Source organism: Phyllobates terribilis, unplaced genomic scaffold (genome assembly GCF_046119375.1).
Source record: "Phyllobates terribilis strain yellow unplaced genomic scaffold, ASM4611937v1 Scaffold_7__3_contigs__length_470593459, whole genome shotgun sequence".
Taxonomy (NCBI): Eukaryota; Metazoa; Chordata; class Amphibia; order Anura; family Dendrobatidae; genus Phyllobates; species Phyllobates terribilis.
In genome coordinates, this window is record NW_027362767.1 from 393,721,956 (window position 1) to 393,747,993 (window position 26,038).

Consider the following 26,038-nt stretch of genomic DNA (forward strand, 5'->3'; position numbering starts at 1 on the left):
CACGTCGTACTGTGCTCACCAGGTGAGGGGCTCAGACAACTCCCAGATAACTTTGGAGCGCTTCACAGGACCCCCTTTGTGTGTCCTTTGTCTGGCCTTTCTTACCAACCCTTCTGTCCGGCTGCCTCGGGCCTCCTCTTGGTAAACTTGGAGCCAGTTTCCCTGACCCTATGTGGTGCCTTCCTAGCGGGTGTAGCGAGGGGCTGCGCCACATAAAATGTCACAGCCTCCTGTTTCTAGCTGAGGGTCGTTTCCTGCCTCCATTAGTTTCGGGGACCGGTCTCCCCCTTTGGCCTGACCCCTCCACGCAGGTGGATTCGGGCGTGCGGTGGCGACTCGCCCGTCCGCACCCCTGGGATCCCTTCGTTCCTCGTTCCTGGAGCCTTCTCCGCTCCTCTTCCTTCCTTCTCCCTCTTCCAGGCCTGGGCCTCTGTTACTAGGCCCGCCTCCGGAGCAGAGCTCATGCAGAGCCCCTGCTCCCTGCCACTTCTGCTCAGACTTCTCTGCACTGAACTAAGATGGTGCCCACCTTTTATACTCCCTTCTCAATGCACCCAGGAACTGCTTCCTCCCTGCTCCTGCACTACAGGGTTCCCCTTCCTCAGTGTTCCCTCCCCCCACTCCAGCCAGGGACAGGGACTGTCGTGCCCATCTCAGGGGCATATTGGTCGCCCTGCCCCACGGCAATGTGGTGTAATGCATGCAGGTGTCGGGTCCTGATCCACACTACATCCTTACCTGAGAGTGAGATATCACACCTCTGGGTGAGGTGCAATACCTCTGTAGCAACCGAGCCCTCAGGGTGCTACAGTTCCATTTATCTTCAGCCTAGGTGACGTATTGCGATACAGGGCCGTGATTTTGGCTATAAAAGGGTCCCCTAGACCCCTACCCCAAGCTTTATAAGAGAATCATATATGGCGTGCCAGGAGACTCTATGGAATGCTTTCTCAGCATCCAACGAGAGTATCTAATTACAAATTTTTAACTGCATCTAGCCCAGGAAATACTTTGTGCCTAGTAGCAGTGTCTGCTAGTCAGCAGATTATCCCGGCTGTTAAGCAAGCTACACCACCTGTAGTTTGGACACTTAATTTTTTCAAAGGAAATGCTTCGGGACCACGGGATACTCAGTGAAGAGCATCAGGAGGCACCCCAAGGCATAGGGGCTGGGACTGGCAGTAGGATGCCTTGCGGTGGACAGCCGAGCTCGATCCTTATAAAAGCTTTTTAACTGCAGCAGCTTTAGTGGACGCTACTGGAGCTGGAATTACGCGGCTGCTGGCATGAGACTTGCCCTCCAATAGATCTTTGTAAATGGATTTAAAGTGTATTCATTCAAATTAGGGAGACAATTTAAATTAAAAAGCTTAGAGCTGCATCCACCACAGGGGGGCTCACTCGACCCACCAGCGGACAGGCACCAGTATTGGGAGAGGGGGGCTGGCCGTCAGGGTTCACCGCGGCTCTGGCACAAACCCGGCGACGCGGAGGTGGCACGGGCAGGAGCGGACTGAACGTGTCGGCTTCTCACTTTTTGGATTTTAGAAGGGCATGACATGCCTATATCTGTGTCTCCCCCTCCTTTTACTCCTCCACCTCTTTTCTTTTCGCATGACTATATGTACTTGTCACTTTTCCATGTGTTAGTTGTGTCTTCTGAGCGGTTTGTCAGCTTTTGGACACCTTTGAAGGTGTTTTCTATGTGTTTCTATGTGTTTTTGTTTGCCTGCCATTGGTTTTAACGGTGTTCGAAGGTGTTCGACGAACAGTTCGACGAACAGTTCGGCGAACACACGGGTGTTCGACGAACCGAACCGAACTCGAACACTACGGGGGTGGCTCAACACTAGTCAGTATAGATTGGCTAATAGAACAAGTCCCACACACAGCTAGAAGCCCAAATATTTTTTCAGAGGTAGATGCAGACAAAAAATTATTTTGAATTTGCAGCGTGATGGAGGTCAGTATAGATGGACTAATAGAACAAGTCCCACACACTGCTAGAAGGCCAAATATTTTTTCAGAGCTAGATGCAGAAAAAAATTATATTCAGTTTGCAACCTGATGGAGGTCAGTATAGATGGACTAATAGAACAAGTCCCACACACAGCTAGAAGCCCAAATATTTTTTCAGAGGTAGATGCAGAAAAAAATTGTATTCAATTTGCAACCTGATGGAGGTCAGTATAGATGGACTAATAGAACAAGTCCGACACACAGCTAGAAGCCCAAATATTTTTTCAGAGGTAGATGCAGAAAAAAAATATATTCAGTTTGCAACCTGATGGAGGTCAGTATAGATGGACTAATAGAGAAAGTCCCACACACTGCTAGAAGGCCAAATATTTTTTCAGAGCTAGATGCAGATAAAAATTATTTTTAATTTGCAATCTGATGGAGGTCAGTATAGATGGACTAATAGAGAAAGTCCCACACACTGCTAGAAGGCCAAATATTTTTTCAGAGCTAGATGCAGAAAAAAATTATATTCAGTTTGCAACCTGATGGAGGTCAGTATAGATAGACTAATAGAACAAGTCCCACACACAGCTAGAAGCCCAAATATTTTTTCAGAGGTAGATGCAGATAAAAATTATTTTTAATTTGCAACCTGATGGAGGTCAGTAGAGATGGACTAATAGAGAAAGTCCCACACACTGCTAGAAGGCCAAATATTTTTTCAGAGCTAGATGCAGACAAAAAATTATTTTGAATTTGCAGCGTGATGGAGGTCAGTATAGATGGACTAATAGAACAAGTCCCACACACTGCTAGAAGGCCAAATATTTTTTCAGAGCTAGATGCAGAAAAAAATTATATTCAGTTTGCAACCTGATGGAGGTCAGTATAGATGGACTAATAGAACAAGTCCCACACACTGCTAGAAGCCCAAATATTTTTTCAGAGCTAGATGCTGAAAAAAATTATATTCAATTTGCAACCTGATGGAGGTCAGTATAGATGGACTAATAGAATGATGCTATGCCCAAAAGATTTTACTTCACTAGGTGCAGTAAAAAAATTGGTATTCTATACACAGGTGGTATATCTTGCAACACAGATAGGCTACTCCACTGACTAACACACTCTGCAATAGGCCAAAAAGGATTAGCTTTGCTAGATTCAGCCAAATGCTGTGAAAAAAACTTGCACAGCACTGGCACAGACCTGCCTGTCAAAAACTGATAGGAACTGATGTAACCTAGTCCTGAAAAGGACTGCAATTACAATTAGTCTTTACTTCCACAATCTATCTATTTAAGAGCACAGACCTGCCTGATAAAAGTCGTAGGAAATGCTGTAACCTAGTCCTTAAAAGGACTGCAATCACAACTATTCCCTACTCCCAAGCTATCTGTAGATTTGTGCGAAAATTGGCTTGAAATTAACAAGGTATAGCACACACAGCAACAGCGGTGCCGTCTAACACGCAGCTGCAGCAGTGAGAAAATGGTGGCGACGGGGAAAATGGCTTGGTCTTATAGGGCAAGGACATGTGACATACACTGCCAATGACACATGCCCTTGCTTGTGTGAAAAAAATCACTTCGCTCCGTGTGTGCTCTGCTGATAGGCTGACAGATTGCACCTCCCCACTGTAAATGCGGGAAAGAGAAAAAAAAATGGAGATCTTCATTATTCCTGCAGAGATCCATCCCCTGCCCATCCCCCCACCCCGCTGTACACTCAAACTGCGTATTAACATTAATTTTCATCATTACTGAGAAAAAATCCAGTTATGATTTTGGTGCACGAACAGTTATCGAACATAACCTCGAACAGCCGAATTTTTCTCAAATCGTTCGTGTTCGCCGAACGGCTCGAACACCGCCCAAAACAGCTCGAATTTGAGATTGGCGAGCAGTTCGAGTCGAACAACGCTCATCTCTACATGAGGCATGAGGTTGTAAAAAGCTTCCACCTCCACGAGCCTAAAAGGCCACATTTCAAGTGCAAGCAGCTGCCCAGAAATCTGGCAGTTTAGTATTGCAGCCTGTGGGTGGGTGGCTGGCTGCATACTTGCGCTTGCATTCCAACAGAAAACTAAGCAGATGGTGGCCTCTATCATCATCATGGCCTCACCTCAGCACTATGAACTCTCCTGAAGGAGAAGCCAGGGCCCACCGGAGGAGTCTCCGGTTTTATGGTGGGTCCGTCCAACCCTGCCGAGAAGCAGCCCTGGTTAAGAAAAGTGTGGGGGAAGGTTCCCGGACACACTATGGCTGTTTTTTTAATGTGGATCGGACGTACTTATGCATGTTTTTTCTCAAACCGCATTGCAGATCAGGCCATTGCCCAACTCTATATTCATGAAATTAAATGCGCAAAGAAAGATGTTTGTGTGTAAAAGCACAACCGATGAGGGCTAGTTCACGTTGGACGGGCTGCCATTGCTTCTGCAACAAGCTGCTTTAGAGGAATTCCTGGGAGAAATCACACCCAGAGTAGATACGGTTTCCCTCTATGCCAGTCCTTTCACCGAGCTAAAGAATATGGCTGTGTTGAAATAAAACTCTCAGAAAAAAAGCTGTGCACTTGCTCGTACCGTCACTGGCCACATTCACCTGTCCACGTGTTTGTTGTTAGGTGGCTCTACCTAGTAAGTGCACTTAGAGTCATTTGAGCACTGTTCACATCGATTTGGCCAATTTTTTAGGCCCTCCTCAGACCTCCGAGGGGAGCTGCCTTAAAAATGCTCGAGTTTCCCATAGACTTACATTGGGCTCGTTGCTCGTGTTGAGTACCCGATTATTCCAATGTGCTTGACACGAGCAACGAGTTTCCGAGCATTTTAGTGCTCTCTAGTGTTGAGCGAACATGCTCGAGACTGCTCGGTACTCGCCCGAGCATCACGCTACTCGGGATGTTCGGCGAGCACCGAGCATTTCTGGGTTACTCGGGCGGGAGCTCGGGTCTCCGCCCTGCATGTTTGGCGCTCTTTACAGAGCCAATGAACATGCAGGGATTGCCAGCCAGTCACTGTAATGCAGCAGCCATGTTGGTTGTGGGCATTACAGTGATTGGCTGGCCGCACAGCGTCACCTCGAGTATTTAGAACTGGGCGTCGCCATCTTGGACACAGTCGCTCCGGATTAGACAGTGTAGGGACAGCGCTGCTGATTTAGGGAGAGATATAAACTGCGAAATAGTTAGTGTAGGGTCTGTAAAGGCTGCCAGAACAAACAAACAGTCCTTTTCAGGACTAATATCCATCCCAGATACAAGGCAGGCAGGCTGTATAGGAGACACAGTGGTTATACCAGCAAACGCTGCATTGCAGTCCTGTGTGCTCCTGTTGCTGAAATTGCTTGACTTAGCACCAGGTATCGGGGGCCAGGAAAAATCCTTTTTTTTTCATCTAAATCCTTCTTTTTTTTCCCTCCTTCACACTGTACAAATACCCGTCTTATTAACCTTTTGGTGTGTCCCCCCCCCCAAAAAAAAAGCGTGTCTCTGATTTTTCAGCCACAAATATAACTGTTGAAATTATTCTGGTGTAGGCTAGAGAAACAGAAGTGTTGTTTTGCACTTCCACTGTTCAAACCTCTGTATTATCCATTTTGGGCCATTTGTATCTTAAAAAAAAAACAGTGTGAGTGTGTCGCTCACTGTTCAGCCGCAAATCTATATATTTAAAAAAGTCTGGTACACCCCAGTAAACAATAACTGTGGTTTTGCCATCCCACAGTAAAAAATCTCTATTATTCAGGTTTTGGTATATTTTCCGTAAAGAAAAACAGTAGTGTCTCCTGACTGTTGTGACACAAAAATATATCTGTTGAAAATAGTCTTGTGTAGGTCCGACATCCCAGTGTGGTTTCGCAGTTCCATGGGTCAAATCGCTGTACTATCCAGTTTTGGGCCTTTGGTATCTAAAAAAAAAGCAGTTTGAGTGTGTCGCTCACTGTTCAGCCGCAAATATCTCTATTTAAAAAAGGGTGGTATACCCCAGTAAACAATAACTGTGGTTTTGCCATCCCACGGTAAAAAATCTCTATTATTCAGGTTTTGGTATATTTTCCGTAAAGAAAAACAGTAGTGTCTCCTGACTGTTGTGACACAAAAATATATCTGTTGAAAATAGTCTTGTGTAGGCCCAAAATCCCAGTGTGGTTTCGCAGTTCCACGGGTCAAATCGCTGTACTATCCAGTTTTGGGCCTTTGGTATCTAAATAAAACCAGTTTGAGTGTGTCGCTCACTGTTCAGCCGCAAATATCTCTATTTAAAAAAGTGTGGTATACCCCAGTAAACAATAACTGTAGTTTTGCAATCCCGCGGTAAAAATCTCAATTATTCAGCTTTTGGTTGTTTTTTCCGTAAAGAAAAACAGTAGTGTCTCCTGACTGTTGTGACACAAAAATATATCTGTTGAAAATAGTCTTGTGTAGGCCCGACATCCCAGTGTGGTTTCGCAGTTCCAAGGGTCAAATCGCTGTACTATCCAGTTTTGGGCCTTTGGTATCTAAAAAAAAAGCAGTTTGAGTGTGTCGCTCACTGTTCAGCCGCAAATATCTCTATTTAAAAAAGTGTGGTATACCCCAGTAAACAATAACTGTGGTTTTCCTCTTCCACGGTTCTAATCTACTCTTTATTACCCTTTTTCCATTGATAGTGCAAGTGTAAGCTATTTTACTTCATTTACAATGGGCAAGGCGCGTGACAAGGGACGTGGAAGTGGACATTCTGGTGATGGTTCGTGCAGAGGACGGGGCCGTGGCCAAGGTGAAAATTTGCCACAACCAACAGCCACATCTTCTCGCTCCCACTTCTTGACCGAATTACTAGGGAAGCACAGAACAACACCAGTATTGAGAACTGATCAGTGTGAACAGGTTATTAATTGGATAGCAGATAATAATTCCAGTTACCTGGGCACCACCACCTCCGGTCTGTCTTCCACACGGTCAACTCTTAGTAGCCGTGAGTCTCGACCGCATACTCCTCCTCACCCTGATGCTCCTTCCTCCCACCATGCCGAGTGTCGTCAGACAGCAAGTGATCCCACACTTGGACACTCTGAAGAGCTGTTCACTGGTCCATTTCCATATTTGGGCCCCTCGCCTGATACGCTTGAAGTGGTGGAAAAGGAGATCCCATGTTGCGATGCCCAAATATTTGAACAGCCACGGCCACAGGAAGTCGACGTTGGCAATCTGTCACAAGAGGTGGACGATGACGAGACACAATTGCCAGGAAGTGAGGAGGAGGATCGTGGTGCGCAAGTGGAAGAGGAGGAGGTGGTGGATGATCTAGTAACTGACCCAACGTGGAAGGAGGACATGCAGAGTGAGGCCAGCAGCACACAGGAGGAGGGAGGCAGAGTACCCCAACAGGCAGGAAGAAGCAGTGTGGTGGCCGCAGACAGAAGGCAGGCAACCGTTCCCCGTAACACCAACACGAGGGACGTTGAAAGTACAAGCGGTAGGTCTTCCAGAGTCTGGAATTTTTTTAAAGACTCTGCTGATAACCCCAAAAAGGCCATATGTTCCACCTGCCATGCCAGCATCAGCAGGGGTGACAAAACTACCAGCCTGACCATCACCAGCATGATCAGGCACATGTCACGGGTGTGTTGCCACGAAGATCGTCACGAGTACACAGCCTGACTTCTCGCAGCTGACTTGTTGGTGCTTTGTGTTTTCTCGGCAGTGAAGGAGTTAATTCTCTCTCTCTCTGGGCTAGATGAGGTCCAGCCTCGACCAGCTGCAATCAATGCTTCGTTAGTGAGACTCCTTTATATTCCTGCAGGTCTGTTTGTGAGGTGTCGGTGAAAGCTTTTCATTCAGACTTACAGAGCGGATCGTGGTGTTTGGAGTTGCTGAGATAAGTGTATTTGAAAGTGTTATTTCCCTTTCCTCGCTTTATCATTTATCTCCTTTCCCGTTGGTGTTCCCTCTGTTGTAGTTTTGTTGAAGTTGTATGCAAGGTGGTTTTGGTTTTTCCCTTGTACTGTCTCGTTCGTCTAAATACTGTGTGTGGGCATATTATTGCTGGTTCCCTATTGTTGTGATCGGGGTCCTTCTCAGGACTAGATTACTGTGGTGCAGGGATCCTCAGGAGGTAGGGGTTACGCTGGCGGCCTGGACCTCTGTACCTTTAACAGTACCTCCAGGATGAGGGATTAGTCAGGGCCCCAGCTTAGGGTCAGCTTAGGCCCCCTACCTCCAGTATTCTGTGACAGTGTGACATTTTCACCGACCATCTTAGTTTTTCTCCAGCTACCATGGATCCAGTAGCCGGTCTAGCTCAGCAGTTGCAGAGTTTGTCCATGGGGCTGGCGGACGTTAGGTCCAAGGTTTTGCATCCTCTGGAGCAAGCCGGACCAGAACCTAAAGTAGCTCTCCCTGACAGGTTCACTGGGGGGCGGGACAAGTTTTTTGTTTTCCGGGAGGCATGCAAATTGTACTTTCGGCTGCGGCCTCGGTCATCGGGCAGTGAAGAACAAAGGGTGGGAATTGTCATCTCGCTCCTACAAGGGGACCCACAATCTTGGGCGTTCTCTCTTCCCCCTAGCTCCCCAGTTCTCCAGTCAGTGGATAGGTTTTTCGCTGCTTTGGGACTCGTGTATGATGACCCAGATCGGATCTCCCTTGCTGAGTCTAAGTTACGTAGGATTCAGCAGGGAGATCGTCCGGCGGAGGAATTCTGTTCGGAGTTCCGTAGGTGGAATGACCCAGTGGAATGACCCGGCTCTTAGGAGCCAGTTTTGTCATGGTTTATCCGACAAATTACAGGATGTGTTGGCACAGTATGACTCTCCCGCGTCACTGGAAGCCGCTATGGCCCTTGCTATTCGCGTTGACAGACGGCTTCGGGAGAGGTGCGGGATAACTCTACCCCCTGTAATGTCTCCACCTCTTACAAGGTCCCCTCATATGGTGGTTCCCCTGGTCAGTCCGGAGGAGCCTATGCAATTAGGAGGGACATCATTTCGGGGAAGGGGACCGGTGGTGCGCCATAAGACAGGAAGGTGTTTCCTCTGCGGGAAAAAGGGACATTTTATTGGGGGGTGTCCATCCCGCCCCTTGCTGAGTAAAGAGTCGTCGAAAAAACTGTTGATCCCAGGTTGTGTGGTGGACGGCAATCTGGGAGTAGGTATTTCGTCCCTAGGTTCGTCTCAGTTTCTCGTACCGGCGGAGGTGGTGGTGGGTACGAGAACTGAGAGGATATCTGTTCTTCTGGATAGTGGGGCCGGGGCTAATCTGGTTGATGCTCGGTTTGCCCGGGTTCAAGGTATGCGATTGAGTGAGTTGGCTAAACCCATCCCCATATTCTCGATCGATGCCAGGCCTCTCGGTCAGGGAAGTTTTTTGCAAGCTGTGCTTGGCGTAAAACTTCAAGTGGGGGCAATACATAAAGAACTGTTGTCTTGCTACGTGTTGGAGGGTCTTCCCACTCCTATAGTGTTGGGCCTTCCTTGGTTAGCTAAGCATAACCCTGTTATTAATTGGCAAACCAGAGAGATAAGCCAATGGAGTAAATTCTGTAATAAAAACTGCATGAACACGGTCATCGGTGCGGTTACTCCTTGGGTCTTACCTCCATTTCTGGCAGACTTTGAGGATGTATTCTCGGAGAATGGGTGTCAGGAACTACCTCCTCATCGCGAGTATGACTGTTCTGTAAAACTGCTCCCTGAGGCCAAGTTACCTAAAGCTAGGTTGTATAACCTTTCTGGTCCTGAGAGGCAGGCCATGAAGGATTATATTTCTGAAAGTCTGGCTAAGGGGCATATTAGACCTTCATCTTCACCGGTGGCCGCGGGGTTCTTCTTTGTTAAGAAGAAAGATGGAGGCCTACGCCCTTGCCTGGATTTCCGTGAACTTAATCGGATTACGGTCCGAGATCCGTATCCGCTCCCACTTATTCCCGATCTCTTTAATCAGATCGTGGGCGCCAAATGGTTCTCTAAGTTGGATCTCAGGGGGGCGTACAATTTGATTAGGATGAAGGAGGGGGATGAGTGGAAGACGGCTTTTAACACTCCGGAGGGGCATTATGAGAACCTTGTCATGCCATTCGGTCTGACTAATGCCCCGGCGGTGTTTCAACACTTTGTTAATGATATTTTTCGCCACCTGGTGGGACAGTTTGTTGTCATATATCTGGATGATATCTTAATTTACTCGCCGGATCTGGTGTCTCATCAGGAGCACGTTAGACAGGTGTTACAGATCTTGCGGGATAATAAACTGTATGCCAAGTGGGAAAAGTGTGTGTTCGCCGTACAGGAACTCCAGTTTTTAGGCTTCCTGGTTTCTGCGTCCGGTTTTCGTATGGACCCTGGGAAAGTGCGGGCAGTTCTTGAGTGGGATCGGCCGGAGAATCTTAAGGCACTACAACGTTTCCTGGGGTTTGCTAACTATTACCGGAAGTTCATTCGTAATTTCTCGTCCGTGGTTAAGCCTCTCACAGACATGACTAAAAAGGGGACGGATTTTTCTAGGTGGTCTGACAAGGCTTGTCAAGCATTCTCCTCCTTGAAAAAATGTTTTGCCTCGGCACCCATACTCATTCAACCTGATGCGTCTCAGCCATTCTTTGTAGAGGTAGACGCTTCCGAGGTAGGGGTGGGAGCAGTATTGTCACAGGGTTCGTCCCCTGGTAAGTGGCATCCGTGCGCCTTTTTCTCTAAAAAATTGTCGTCCGCTGAGAGGAATTACGATGTCGGCAATAGGGAACTCCTGGCCATTAAGTTAGCTTTTGAGGAGTGGCGCCATTTTTTGGAGGGGGCAGTTCATCCGGTCACCGTCATCACCGATCACAAGAACCTGCTATATCTGGAGTCCGCTAAACGTCTGAATCCCAGACAAGCTAGGTGGTCATTGTTTTTTACCAGGTTTAATTTCGTCGTTACATATCGTCCTGGGTCTAAAAATGTAAAGGCGGATGCCTTATCTCGTAGTTTCCCTGGGGCCGGGAATACGGACGACCCGATTCCTGTTCTTCAGGAGGGGGTGGTGGTTTCGGCAGTATGCTCTGAGCTGGAGGAGGAGATATTGGAGGCTCAGGGGGACGCCCCTGTTGGACCTCCGGGGAGACTGTTCGTTCCAGATCAGTTGCGACAAAAGGTGATCGAGGCACACCATAACTCAGTTTTTGCAGGACACCCGGGGAGTAAAGCAACTGTGGATCTCCTCTCGCGTCGGTTTTGGTGGCCTAACTTACATAAAGAGGTGGTAACTTTTGTCGCGTCCTGTGGGGTTTGTGCGCGCTCTAAGACCTCACATACCCGTCCGTCTGGGGCCCTCTTACCTTTGAAGATCCCGGAGCGTCCTTGGACTCATCTGTCTATGGACTTTATTACGGACCTCCCTCCGTCTTCGGGTAAAACGGTCATACTCGTTGTAGTGGACAGGTTCAGCAAGATGGCACATTTTATCGCTCTTCCGGCTCTCCCTAATGCTAAAACTCTTGCGCAGGTGTTCATTGGGGAGATTGTGAGGCTTCACGGGGTACCCTCCGAGGTGGTGTCTGATCGGGGGTCTCAGTTTGTGTCCAAGTTCTGGAAGGCGTTTTGTGCACGGCGGGGGATGCATTTGTCATTCTCGTCGGCTTTTCATCCTCAGACCAATGGTCAGACGGAACGTATGAACCAGAGCTTGGAGACATATCTTCGGTGTTTTGTGTCAGAGAACCAGGAGGACTGGGCTTCTTTCCTACCTCTGGCAGAGTTTGCTCTCAATAATAGGCGAAGCGAGTCCACTGGTAAGTCCCCTTTTTTTGGGCATATGGTTTTCACCCCCAGTTTTGTACTTTCAGTAGGGGGGGCTCTTCGGGGGTTCCGGAGGAGGAACGATTTTCCTCATCTCTCGCTTCAGTATGGAGAGGGGTGCTGAAGAATCTGAATACTATGGGGAACCGATACAAACGTATGGCTGATAGGAGGAGAGTGTCTGGTCCGGACCTAAGTGTGAACGATCAGGTATGGTTGTCTACCAGGAATATTAAACTTAAGGTTCCCTCCTGGAAACTGGGTCCCAGGTTCATCGGGCCGTACAGAATCAGTTCTATAATTAATCCGGTGGCATTCCGTCTTGACCTCCCCCCTACGTTTAAAATTCACAACGTGTTTCACAGATCATTGCTTAAGAGGTATGTGGCGCCGGTGGTACCGTCACCTTTACCTCCCCCTCCTGTGGTTGTCAATGGTAACTTGGAGTTCCAGGTATCGAGGGTCATTGATTCACGCTTTAATCGCCGGTCCCTTCAGTACTTGGTTCATTGGAAGGGGTATGGTCCTGAGGAGAGGATGTGGGTTCCTGCGTCGGATATTAACGCAGACCGATTAGTTCGGGCCTTCCACACGACTCACCCGGATAAACCTGGCCCTGAGGGTCCGGAGGCCCCTCGTAGAAGGGGGGGTACTGTCACGGGTGTGTTGCCACGAAGATCGTCGCGAGTACACAGCCTGACTTCTCGCAGCTGACTTGTTGGTGCTTTGTGTTTTCTCGGCAGTGAAGGAGTTAATTCTCTCTCTCTCTGGGCTAGATGAGGTCCAGCCTCGACCAGCTGCAATCAATGCTTCGTTAGTGAGACTCCTTTATATTCCTGCAGGTCTGTTTGTGAGGTGTCGGTGAAAGCTTTTCATTCAGACTTACAGAGCGGATCGTGGTGTTTGGAGTTGCTGAGATAAGTGTATTTGAAAGTGTTATTTCCCTTTCCTCGCTTTATCATTTATCTCCTTTCCCGTTGGTGTTCCCTCTGTTGTAGTTTTGTTGAAGTTGTATGCAAGGTGGTTTTGGTTTTTCCCTTGTACTGTCTCGTTCGTCTAAATACTGTGTGTGGGCATATTATTGCTGGTTCCCTATTGTTGTGATCGGGGTCCTTCTCAGGACTAGATTACTGTGGTGCAGGGATCCTCAGGAGGTAGGGGTTACGCTGGCGGCCTGGACCTCTGTACCTTTAACAGTACCTCCAGGATGAGGGATTAGTCAGGGCCCCAGCTTAGGGTCAGCTTAGGCCCCCTACCTCCAGTATTCTGTGACAGTGTGACAGCACATGGCAGCAAAGCACCCGACTTTGTGGGGCGAATCCCAGGGTCCACGACCAGTGTCAGCGGGTGTCACCACTGCTTCTTCCACTGTTGTGCATGCAATAGAACCCCCTGTTGTGTGTGCAAGGCAATCCCCTGTCCATACTGCATGTAAAGATTCCCTCTCCTCTCAGTCTTCACTTGTTATGGCAGTTTCTCAAGAAACAGCATCAACGTCCACGTCTACGTCCCACCGCAGCGTTCAATTGTCCATATCCCAGACCTTTGAACAAAAGCGGAAATTCGCAGCTAACGCCCCACAGGCCACAGTCCTAAATTCGCACATTTCACGACTGCTTGCGTTGGAAATGCTGCCTTTTAGGCTGGTGGAGACGGAATCCTTCCACAATCTTATGGCGGTGGCCGTCCCTCGGTACTCGGTCCGCAGCCGACACTATTTTGCCCGGTGTGCCATCCCCGCACTACACAAGCACGTGTCCCAAAGCATCTGCCGTGCCCTCAACAACGCAGTTACTGGGAGAGTCCACCTGACAACGGACACGTGTACAAGTGCTTGTGGCCAGGGACGGTACATCTCCCTGACGGCACACTGGGTAAACATAGTGGAAGCCGGGACCCAGTCGGACCTTGGGACGGAACACATCCTCCCCACACCGAGGATTGCGGGCCCTATGTCAGTCATAGTTGCCCCCACAGTGTACAGCTCCTGCGCATCCTCCTCCTCCTACTACTCCTCATGTTCAGCCTCCATCTCAGATATCACCACATCAGTTACAAGCTGGAAGCATTGCAGTACTGCCTCCGCCAAGTGGCAACAGGCTGTGCTGAAACTCATACGCTTAGGTGATAAACCTCACACTGCTTATGAGTTGTGGACAGCTGTTAAAGAGCAGGCAGATCTGTGGCTGAGACCGCTGAATCTACATCCCGGCCTGGTCGTGTGTGACAATGGCCGTAACCTGGTGGCGGCTCTGAGGCGAGGTGAGATCACACATGTACCATGCCTGGCTCATGTGCTTAACCTCGTGGTTCAGCAGTTTCTTAAATCGCACCCTGAGTTGCCAGATCTGCTCGTGAAAGTACGCCGCCTGTCAGCTCATTTTCGCAAGTCGGCTACAGCTTCCGCCGCCCTTGCTGTGTTGCAGCAGCGTTTGCAGCTTCCGGCACACCGACTGGTGTGTGATGTCCCCTCACGTTGGAACTCTACCCTCCACATGTTGCAAAGGATTTGTGAGCAGAAGAGAGCAGTTGTGGAGTACCAGCTGCAACAAGGCCGTCAATATTCAGGTCAGACTGCACACATAAGACCTCAGGAGTGGACCTGGATGTCTGACATATGTACCATCCTGACAAACTTTGAGGAGGCCACCAAGATGGTGAGTGGCGATGACGCCATCATTAGTGTCAGCATCACACTTGACTGTCTTTTGCAACGCTCTCTGCAGAGAATTAAAGAGGAGGCATTGCAGCCAGAGTATGATGAGATGGATCAAGAAGCCGTAGCGGGCGATTACACACAGCCCAGCCTCATCTCATCCCAATGTGCATTGGGGGACAATGAGGGAGAGGAGGAGGAGGAGGAGAAGGAAGAACAGGAGCTGCTATCATGCATTGTAGACGGTAGTACCTGTACAAGTGTCATACCGTCGGTTCAGCGTGGGTGGCCTGGGGACAGGGGGGAGGAGGAAGAGGAGGAGGAGGAGGAGAGCATGGTCAGTCGTCATCTTGGTGAGGACACGGAAATCTTGCCCGTTACCAGTCTGGCACGCATGGCTGACTTTGTGTTACGCTGCCTTAACCGTGACCCTAGAGTTGTCAAAATGTTGGGTGACAGTCATTACTGGTTGGTGACACTTGTAGACCCCCGCTACAAGGAGAACTTTCACTCTCTTTTCCCTGAGGTGGAGAGGTCTACAAAAATGGGGCAGTACCAGAAGGCCCTTGCTGCAGAACTCTTAAAAAAATTCCCATCTGAACACGCTAGCGGCAGAGGTCACAGTTCGTTGCCCAACCAAGGCGTACAGGCGAGAGAGATGCAACTCCAATCCAGCAGAGGCAGGGGAACACTGTCACCGTTCTGGGACAGTTTTCTGACACCCGCTCAGCTTACAGGCCCTGAGGCGCGGGGTACTCTCACAAGGAGTGGAAAGTTTCAAAAGATGGTGAGGGAGTACCTTGCCGACGGTACCAGCGTCCTCCGTGATTCCTCTGTGCCTTTTAATTATTGGGTATCCAAGCTGGACACTTGGAATGAACTCGCTCTGTACGCCTTGGAGGTCCTGGCCTGCCCTGCCGCTAGCGTGTTATCGGAGCGTGTTTTTAGTGCCGCTGGGGGAATTATAACTGATAAGCGCACTCGCCTGTCAACTGACAATGCTGACAAGCTGACCCTTATCAAAATGAACAAGGGCTGGATTGGGCCAGACTTCTCATCACCACCAAATGACAGCAGAGTAACATAAAGTCAAATCCACTGTGTTATTTCGGGAGGTGTATTCACATGCACCGCTTCACACCCACACATGGGTATACGCTTCCTCGTTTCGGCTGTTTTATCTTCTTCTCCTTATCCTCAGCCTCCACCACCACTATACCACCAGGGTGCCAGCATTGCAAGTTCCTTCGTCCTTATTTTTGGCAGCTTTTGCTTGCAAGGCATAAGCAAATACTATGGGAGACCCACTCCCCAATAATGGAACTTATGTTTGTAATATGCTGTACTGCATGGCTCTTGTAAGGGGCATTGCAAGTTGCTCCGTCCTAATTTTTGGCAGCTTTTGCTTGCAAGGCATAAGCAAATACTATGGGAGACCCACTCCCCAATAATGGGACTTATGTTTGTAATATGCTGTACTGCATGGCTCTTGTAAGGGGCATTGCAAGTTGCTCCGTCCTAATTTTTGGCAGCTTTTGCTTGCAAGGCATAAGCAAATACTATGGGAGACCCACTCCCCAATAAAGGGACTTATGTTTGTAATATGCGAGGCAGACCGCTGAGGCTGGTGTTGTGTGCGCAGCAGAGAATGGGATAACTCCCCACGGGAGGAGTATAGCCTCAGGGCAGTGTGGATGATGGGGGTGATGGTGCACGAGCGCAGCAGGAACGACTCAGAGTCTTTGCAGTGCAGTTCAGGGTCTTTACTGATGATTATAAGGTAGACCCTCCTGGAAGTACTGGCTAGCATAAGAGGCCTGGTCAGTCTGTGAGCAAGCAGGAGTTCCCCTGGCGAGGTGGAGTTGTAGGCCTCCCCGTCTGTCTGCACTCTTCCTGGCTACCTTGCTGTAAGCGGGTAGAAGTAGCCCACGTCCCTGAGTGTACCGTGTAGTGCTCACCCGTATGGCTTGTGACTTGGGGCCTTCTGTTAGCCTCCGCTCCATGACGGTGGTGCTGGTCCCTTGCTTGTGACTGAGCCTCCGGGCTTCTATGGCCAGAGGACCTGAAATCCCCTGCCGGCTGGTTTCTGCTGCTGGATATATAAGTCCTCACAGCCTCGGACTCCTGTGTCCGGTTCCTATTGTCTTCTGCCAGGGCGAGCTCTGCTCAGCTTCCAGTCCCTGGTCTTTAGCTCCCAGCTCCTACAGAGCTCCTTGCTGTTACTTTCCCTTGCTCTCACTCTGACTCTGACTGTTCTCTGTTCTCTGACTCACTCAACCCCGCCCCAGATCCAGTTTATAAGGGCAGAATTCTCCCCTCCCAGGACTGGGGCAGGAGGATGTTGCATGTTTAAGGGATCCTGACCAGGAAACCTCCCACTTGCTCTCCGACGTAATATCTCTATTACTGTGGTGACCAGACCCCTGGGGTGCCACACTTGGCTGTTGTAAGGAGCATTGCAGTTCCTCATAACTTTTGGAAAGCCTTCCATTCACTGCTTAGGCCAACAGTGCACAGGAGACCCAGTTGCTATAAATGGAAAAAAAGATTTAGTTAACGCCCTCTGACCTCCATGTCATTTCCAAGGGGCATTGGAGTGCCTTGAAATTTTTGGTAGGCATTGCACTCACTGTATGCCCTATAACTGTGTAGCCGAACCGCTCCTTTTGTTACAGAAACATATCCTACAAGACATATCTGGTTGACTGGCCTGATATTGATGTGAATGGTCCCTGTTCCTCCTGCTCTTTCCCCTTTGCCACTACCTCATCCATCATTTTAACGGGAGTCATAGAACTTGGATAGTAGCAGGAAAATATCCAGTAATCCTCGGAGGAGGTAGGATATGGGCCAAAACGCTGACCACCTCAGGCCTAGCCGCTACTACATACATGCGCTTGCATTACAACAAAACAAAGCAGATGCTAACTTCTATCATCCTCATCATGCTCCTCACCTTGCCACTCTCAACTCCCCTGATGGAGAAGCCAGGGCCCACCGGAGGAGTCTGATAGTCCGGTGGGCTGGCCCTAAAGCAGGCCAGGCTAAGAAAAGTGTGGGAAAGGTTACCGGGACAAATAGGGGTGGCTGGGGACCGAGTATGGACACCCAGCCACCCCCTGGAGGCTGGGGAGCAAGCGGGGACACCCGGCCACCAGGCAGCTGGGGACTGAGTATGGATACCAGGCCGCCGACACAGCCATGGCGTGGTGGCCAGATTCCGCCTCCACATGCCTAAAAGGCCCAATTTAAAGTGCAAGCAAGCAAGCAGTATGGTATTGCAGCCTGAGGGTGGGTGGGTGGCAGGCTGCATACTTGCACTTGCATTGCAAGTAATGGGAGAGGTACAATTGAACACTGCCCTGGGGCAAGGACTTGAATGGGGATAGTTGCAAGTCTGCAACGACAGGTGCAAGGTGGGAGGCATCTTCGCATGTACCATGAACAGAGGTTTGGCATGCACACACTACAGGGGAAAAGGCTCTCCTTCCCACTAAATGCACTGGGGAGGGCACAGGTAATGTTTTGGTATACGCGCTTAATCTTATGTATAAGGCACACCAGGACAAATAGGGGCGGCTGGGGACTGAGTATGGATACCTCGCTGCCGAAGCAGCCATGAGTGAGTGGCCAGCTTCGGCCTCCTCCAAATTAAAAGGCCCCATTTCAAGTGCAAGCTAGCAGTATGGCATTCCAGTCTGGGGGTGGGTGGGTGGCAGGCTGCACACTTACACTTGCATTAAAAGAAAACAAAGCAGATGCTAACTTCTGTCATCATCATCATGCTCCTCACCTTGGCACTCTCAACTCCCCTGATGGAGAAGCCAGGGCCCACCGGAGGAGTCTGGTTCTCTGGTGGGCTCGTCCAATGCTGCCCTAAAGCAGGCCGGGCTAAGAAAAGTGTGTGGGGGGATGTTCCAAGGAGAAATAGGGGCGGCTGGGGACTGTTAATAGACACCCGGCTGACCCCAGGCGGCTGGGAACCGTGTATGGACACCCGGCCGTGGAGCGGCTGGGGACCGAGCATGGACACCCGGCCGCCGGGCGGCTGGGGCCTGAGTATGAATTCCAGGCCGCCAACGCAGCCATGACGTGATGGCCAGATTCCGCCTCCACATGCCTAAAAGGCCCAATTTCAAGTTCAAGCAAGCAAGCAGTGTGGTATTGCAGCCTGGGGGTGGGTGGGTGGCAGGCTGCATACTTGCGCTTGTATTGCATTGCAAGGAATGGGGGAGGTACAATTAAACACTGCCCTGGGACTAGAACTTGTATGGGGATAGTTGCAAGTCTGCATCTTCTGATGCGGCAAGGATCACTTAATATGGGCACACTTTTAGACAGTGACCTGGTAGTCAGAGATGCTTCCAGGGGTCTTCCCCATGCTGTTCCCATGTCTTTTCAGCACTTTATGCATGTGTCACACAGCACATGGCCAGATAAGGTTGTAAAATGTTAAAATGACATTTCTCGGTGAATGCATTTGTCATAGTTGAAAGCAATACAAAAGTGCAAAAACGCATAAAAATGCTACTTGTGAACATAGCCGAAGGTGTGGAGGAGTATTTTTGTTTTGGGTCATTTATTTTAACTTATACACAAGTCTTTTCCCTGGAAAGGATGTTCCTTAACATATTTCACAGGAAAAAAGTTTCACTTTCGTTTTTGAATGTTTTATTGTGAGCCCGTAAAAGTGGCTTAATACCTCTGACCACGTTGTTGACAGCAGTGACCTGGGGGTCAGAAATGCTTCCTGGGGCGATCCCCATGCTGTCCCCATGTCATTTGAGCACTGTCACTATCGTTTTGGGCACTTGTTAGGCTTTTAAAAGACTGCCGGGGGTGCCACCGCAAAAATGCTCGAGTCTCCCATAGACTAACATTGGGCTCGTTGCTCGGGTCGAGCAACCGAGTATCACGGCGAGCTCGGCCCGAGCTTCGAGCACTCGAGCATTTTAGTGCTCGCTCAACACTAGTGCTCGCTCATCACTACTTAGGATACAAAAGCTGTCAGGTAGCAATTAAACACATTACATCTGGTCTTGCTCACACAAGACGTCATCAATAGCAGTCTTTTAGTTAATCACCAAATGGAAACAGAATCTAGGAGGCAAATGATTGACTCTATAGTCACATCTAAAATGGGTTGCATTTCATGGAGTTTTAGGGAAAATTACTCCATTAATACCTATACCCACAGCAGAATCTGTACTCTACCAGACCAGTCCTATCTTGGCAAAATGACTGTCCGATGGCCAACTTGAAATCAGCATACACCAAAGAATTGCATTTACTCACAGGCAAATTAATTCACTTTTATTGAAATTTAAAAAAAATTACAGCAGAAAACTAGAAAAAAAAATAAATACAATATAATTTATTAAAATAATTAACATTGCAAAATATATATTAATATATATAAATAAATAAATAAAACAACTACATACATAATTAAATAGATATCAATAAATATATTTTTTAACAGTATCAAAAGCATGACCGAATTATGTATATTTAGGAAAATTCTTGAAGAGATAATGCATCTCCTTTTTGATCTTGAGGTCCAATGTTGAGAATTTATGACAGGTGACTGTAGATCAGTTTCTGGAGATCTACTTATTAGGATTATCATCTATTGTCCTCGTCAGTTCTTTACAAGGGGTATCAATCATATAAAAAGTTAACAAATCCATGGTGATGTCAATGGAAAATGTTCCATCACTTGAAAAGCGTCCTCTAGACTTGAAGACTTTTACAAAACATCTTTGTAGTTACTTTCCATGAGCCCAGCATCCAATATCTTCGACCACCAATGAGATAAGACTGAGTAGCACGGCTTCCTGGAGACATTGAGAAGATTCCTACAAAATAATAAGCAACATTTTAATTGTCCATGATATGGATTCAGCATTACCTACAATTTCTCCAAGTCTACATGTCATGGGCTTCTTTCTTTCATCTATGTTCTGTCAATATTCAGTTCTATAATGTCATCTCCATTCAGAACACTATGTGGTCGCTCAAGTCAACGTTGACCCTCATCTACTGTCTATGTCAAGAGTCAATTATCTGCTCCACCATGGAAGTCAGGATGCTATTAGTGCATCTGTAGATTAGTGTAGGACACTTACCTCTTTTATAAAGTGGTGGAGATGGTGTAACCATGGCTTCAGCTCATCAGAAGGTGTTTTACTGTGTCCTGGTGAATCTTTCTGAATGTGAAAATTTCAAAATAATGATAAGCTATGGGTCAATATTTCCAATATCAGCAGCGAAACATCAAAGCACAAACGATGCAGACAATGAACATGAGGACCATACGGACTTACACAGATCAGAAGATCTTCTCTGATTTTGAGGAACATTATAAGGGACTGTGATACCAGGTCAGGAGCGAAAGATATGGACAGATTTGTCAGAACTTCTGTAGTTGTAGTAACTCGCTCCAGGGTCAGAATCAGACGGTCACTGGCCTGCAGAAAGGAAGAAGGTAAAAATATTAGTTGCATCTAAATATATGACTATGTGAGGCGGTAAGGTGGGTTTTATTTTCAAGCACCATTTCAAGCACAGTAATGGAAGAAAGTAACATATCTGTGCTTACATTTAGGTCACATACAGATAGCTTGTGTCTCACCATTCTTCTGTAGCATTTGATTGCACTGGTGGACATGGTTTTCTCCTGTTGACAGATAGAGCAGGATTTGTTTTAGATGTACATGGCATATTGCATATTATAAATTAACTCATCCAGAATAAACTTCTGTACAGTGTAATAGTTGATGTATATTATATATAGTGAGTGAAAGAATCAAGAACCAACCATAAATGGATCACTTCTTCATGTACCAGACCAACAGTAGTTCTAATCAATTACTCAATTTAACCTACAATTCTACCACGGAAAGCTGTCAAGTAAAACATAATGGAAAAGATGAGATCAATTGTCTTTTAGACTTGCTGTGGTTCTTCACTTTTGACAAAACACATGTGGAAGCACCCTTAGTTACTGACTTCTAACTCTATAGACGTAGATCTATGAAAAATAATATAAAACAATCTCTCTTCTTACATGTTCATTTTTCAGTTGTTTTATCAGCCTCATGTCAGCAGAAGATACTGATTGATATCTGGACATGGAGCAGCGTCTCCGGTGTGGATGTCCGGTCACTGCCACAAGTACAAGACTGAAGACCACCAATCTGATGTCCATGGCTTGAGTATAGGTGCTGATCTGGAGACTTTCTTCTCTTCCAATGGATCTGTGTGTAACTTATGAATGCATAGAACAGTATTAATGTATATAAACTTATTATGTAGACGGTCAAAGCGCTAATATTCTGTACAAACACCGAATAGTAGATGCTCACCTGCCCGCTTGCTTTGCGTCTTTCTTCTGCTTTGAGCTTTGTCTTATGTCTTCCCATGTTTCTCCTTTTATGCTTCAATCTGCAGGAGAGAAATTTCTTCATTTTCAGGATGTGGAGAAAACTTCGCTCTGCGATTAGAATTCAAGTGACAGAAGCCGTGGGAAATCCTTACAACTTTCAGTTTCCTTTAGTATGTAGCTAGGAAGATAACGTCAGGTAAGTGGGAGGAGACTCCTCCACTACTAGAGGTGACAGGAGGAATCCCTGCTTTATACAGAGATATTACATTTAATAATCGAGCAGGGGGTTGGATACGATGACCCTGGAGGTCCCTTCCAACTCTAACATTCTATGAATACAGATTAAACGACTCTATATATTAACAATTTTCCCATCACTCGGTAACTTCCTCGCGTTGTTAAATATAATCCCTCTGATTACAGCAGGGATTCCTCCTGTCACCTGTAGTAGTGGAGTAGTCTCCTCCCCGTTACCTGTCATTACATTCTTACCTGCATACTAAGGAAACTGAAAGTTGTAATAAATTCCCATTGCTGTAGACACTTTACTCATGTCATTTCAATTCTGAACGTAAAAAGAAGATTTCTCCTGGAGACTGAAATATAAAAGGAGAAACATGGGAAGACAAGAAACAGAGCTGAGAGCAGCAGAGAAACGCAAGTCAACCGAGCAGGTGAGCATCTTCTACTGGGTGTATATGCAGAATAGCAACACAATGGACATTTGCATGATGAGTTTATGTGCAAAAATCATGTTCTATGTTTTATTATTGTATACACAGATTCATAGGAAGAGAATAAATTCTCCAGATCCCCACAAATACTCCAGCCATGGACATCAGATTCGTGGTCTTCAGTATTGTTCTTATAGCAGTGACCGGACATCCACACAAAAGACGCTGTCCAATGTCCAGATATCTATCAGTATCTTCCGCTGACATCAGGGTCATCAAACAACTGCAGAATGAACATGTAAGGAGAGAAATTGCTTATATATTTTTTTATAGATTTACTGTACATCCAGAGTCAGAAGTCAGGAATTAAGGGTGCTTTCACATTGCGCTTATCTTCACGCTTGTGGGTCCAGTCGGGGCTTGCGTTTGAACCCCCCTTAAAATAGAAGTCAGACACCCAGAACCAGTCTGCTACATCTGAGTGTCCGCCTCCAGTAGGCTTATATGCCTGAAAGTGATACACATCAGAGTTCATGTTTGCTCTGCCAGCACCATTATAGTCTATGACCCTGTTGGTGCAGACGTCTCAATCCCGTTTTTCAGGGGGGTTCAGATGCAGGTCCTGAAAGGACCGATGAACGTGAAGATAAGCACAATGTGAAAGCAACCTGTAATAGAAATCTGTAAAGGAATTGATCTCCTATTTTCAAGTAGATATTTATATTATATGGTGGTTTTTAATAATGTAATAGGGTTGGTTAAATTAAGTAATTGGTATTGCCATTGGTCTAGTCCATGATGAGTAAAAGCATTAACAGTGGGTTCCTGACTTCTGTATAATTAACATCAATAGTCACACTATACAGGAAGATATTCTGAATGACTTAATTTATATTCAATGTACTTTTTGTGATGTAAAGCTTCAACAAATTCTGCTCCATCTGTCTACAGGAGAAGAACATGTCCACCAGTGCAATCAAATGCTACAGAAGAATGGTGAGACACAAGCCATCTGTATGTGACCTAATGGTAAGTACATATCTGGCATTCTCTTCTACTGTACTGTACACCGCTTTCTTCCATAACAGTTCTGTGAAATAAAATCCTTCTTAATTAATAATATACTTGAGGAACCATTCTAATCCACATATTTTGCTTTTTTCTTTCTTCAGGCCAATGATCGTCTGATTCTGACCTTAGAGCGAGTTACTATAACTACAGAGGTTCTGGCGAATCTGTCCATATCTGCTGTACCTGATCTGGCATCACAGTCCCTTGGGATGTTCCTCAAAATCAGAGATGATCTTCTGCTCTGTGTAAGTCCACGTGGTCCACTCATTATCTTTATTATTTTCAAAGTTTATGCTTTGATGTTGTCGTGCTGCTAATACTATACTTATTGACCCATAACTTATCTTCATCTTGTATATTATGTATTCAGAGAGAATCACCAGGACACAGTAAAACACCTTCTGAGAAGCTGAGGCCATGGCTGCACCATCTCCACCACTTTGTGAAAGAGGTAAGTATCTTATAGTAACAAGCAGAAGTATGATCCTGTCCTCCATAGTGAAGCAAATAATTGACCCTGGACATATACAGTAGATGAAGTCCTGCTCATGACTCGAGGACATCATATTTTTCAATGATCTGTACTACACAGATAAGACAAAAGGAAGAAAAAAAACCTAGATGTCAGACAGAGGAGATAACACGAAGAGAATACTTTTTGTTAATGGTGAATTCCCAACATACATAATAATCACAATATATTATTTTGTAGGCATCTCCACAATGTCTCGAGGAGGCTGTGTTACACAGTCTCATTACATTAGTGGTGGAAGATATTGGATGCTGGGCTCATGGGAAGTAACCACAAAGAGGCTTTAAAGAAGAAACACAAATCTACAAGATATTCTTCAAACAGTAGAACACCCTCCAAGCGAATCACCAATAATTCCCTTCCTTTTCTCCTATGATTCATGATCATTGTGAAGAACTGATAAAGAAAATACATGTTAACCCCAATAAGTTCACGCTAGAAGTGGATCTTCAGTCACCTGTCCAGGAGCGTCAAAATACGACCTAAAAATCAAGAAGAACTTCCCTCTATGAACTTTCTTTAACATGAATAATATATAAATGTTATTTATATTTTTAAACATATATTTATTAATATTTATATTAATACATATGATATAATTATTAATGTATGTTATTGTATTTATGTCTATTCTGCTTTTCTGCTGAATAAAATTATATTTTTTTATGTAACAAAAGTATAACTTGAGATTCAGCTCTTGGGCAAATTTTCTGACAATTTCCTTTCCAATTTGCTGGTAGAATTCAGAATTCACTGTTCTATCAATGATGATAAGCTGTCTAAGCCGAGATGCAGCAAAACTACCACTACCATGTTTTACAGATTGTATGAAGTTTATATGGTGTAACACAGTGTTTTTCTTTCTCCAAACATAATGATTCTCATTTAAAACAAAATCCTCTATTTCATGTCAACATTAGGCATGAGCGAACATTTCAATGCTCGGTTCGGAAAAATTCGCCGAACAAATTGATGTTCGCCGAATTTATTCGCCGAATGTTCATCGAACATTTCCGAATCCCATGGGAGTCAATGTGGGGACCAAAAAAATGCATATACAACAACTAGAAACGGGACCAAAAGCTGCCAAAACACATCAAATTAGTTGTAGACACCAGAAAGTGCCATCAATTGACCCAGAGTACAAGTGCTATAATTATTATTACTGTGACAGCAACATTTATTCAGTTGTGCTTTACATGTCAAAAGGGGTCACCGACTGGTACAACAGGAGAGAGGACCCTGCCTGCGAGGGCGCACTGTCACGGATGTGGTTTGTGGAACCACTGTGCCACGGACCCCGGAGAGCCTGGAGGGGCGTGACTAAGCGAGCACCAGACTGTTCACTAGAGCCTCTGATGGAGAGGTTAGACTTGGCTCTCGAAGAACGTCACGTGCCACTCCAGGACAGATCAATGGATGTGCAGCAGCTGGACTCAGTAGGACAGACTGTATCAGAGTGCAGCAGGCAGAGTCTGTATCAGAGTGCAGCATTCAGAGTCTGCATCAGGAGTGCAGCAGGCAGAGTCTGTATCAAAGTGCAACAGGCAGAGTCTGCATCAGGAGTGCAGCAGGCAGAGTCTGTATTAGAGTGTTGAGGGAGGGCAGTAATGACCCTTCACAGTTGACCAAGTGAGTGTCAAATTATTTTACAAGGTTGATTGCAATCCAATAGAAAACCAGACCGAGGCAAAGCTCTGTATGGGGGGAATTAAAGAATCTCTAATCCCGTTTATTTCTACTTAGCATTTTATATTGTTTTGAGTTCATTAATGTCCAATCACCTACACGCATACTACAAGCTTGAACCAATGTTAGTGACGCGCCCCCTGGGCCATGTTCAAGGGATACCCGGAGCCGGATCTGTATGGGGGTAGTAGTCCTTGTGGCGGTGACCCGGTCCGTGCCCAGGGTGTCAAACTAAGTGGCAGTCTATGGCAGTAGATGTTTGTTAAGTGTCGACTACGCCACCCGTTGAGTGCGGCTTTGAAGCCGCCG

General features: G+C 46.7%; 2 protein-coding genes across 2 annotated transcripts; one reads left to right on the plus strand and one right to left on the minus strand.

The window, feature by feature from the left end:
• Positions 1 to 20,144: 20,144 nt before the first annotated feature.
• LOC141153254 (interferon lambda-3-like) lies at positions 20,145 to 21,586 on the minus strand. Its single transcript, XM_073637961.1, has 5 exons — positions 21,446 to 21,586; positions 20,978 to 21,055; positions 20,703 to 20,846; positions 20,505 to 20,585; positions 20,145 to 20,234 (listed from the first exon to the last, which is right to left on the minus strand). The coding sequence occupies exons 1-5, from the start codon at positions 21,584 to 21,586 to the stop codon at positions 20,145 to 20,147; spliced, it is 534 nt and encodes a 177-aa protein (XP_073494062.1).
• Positions 21,587 to 22,594: 1,008 nt separating this feature from the next.
• On the plus strand, positions 22,595 to 24,310 carry LOC141153255 (interferon lambda-3-like). The gene is made up of 5 exons (XM_073637962.1): positions 22,595 to 22,735; positions 23,389 to 23,466; positions 23,610 to 23,753; positions 23,879 to 23,959; positions 24,221 to 24,310. Exons 1-5 carry the CDS (start codon positions 22,595 to 22,597, stop codon positions 24,308 to 24,310), a joined length of 534 nt encoding a protein of 177 aa, XP_073494063.1.
• The last annotated feature ends 1,728 nt before the right edge of the window (positions 24,311 to 26,038 follow it).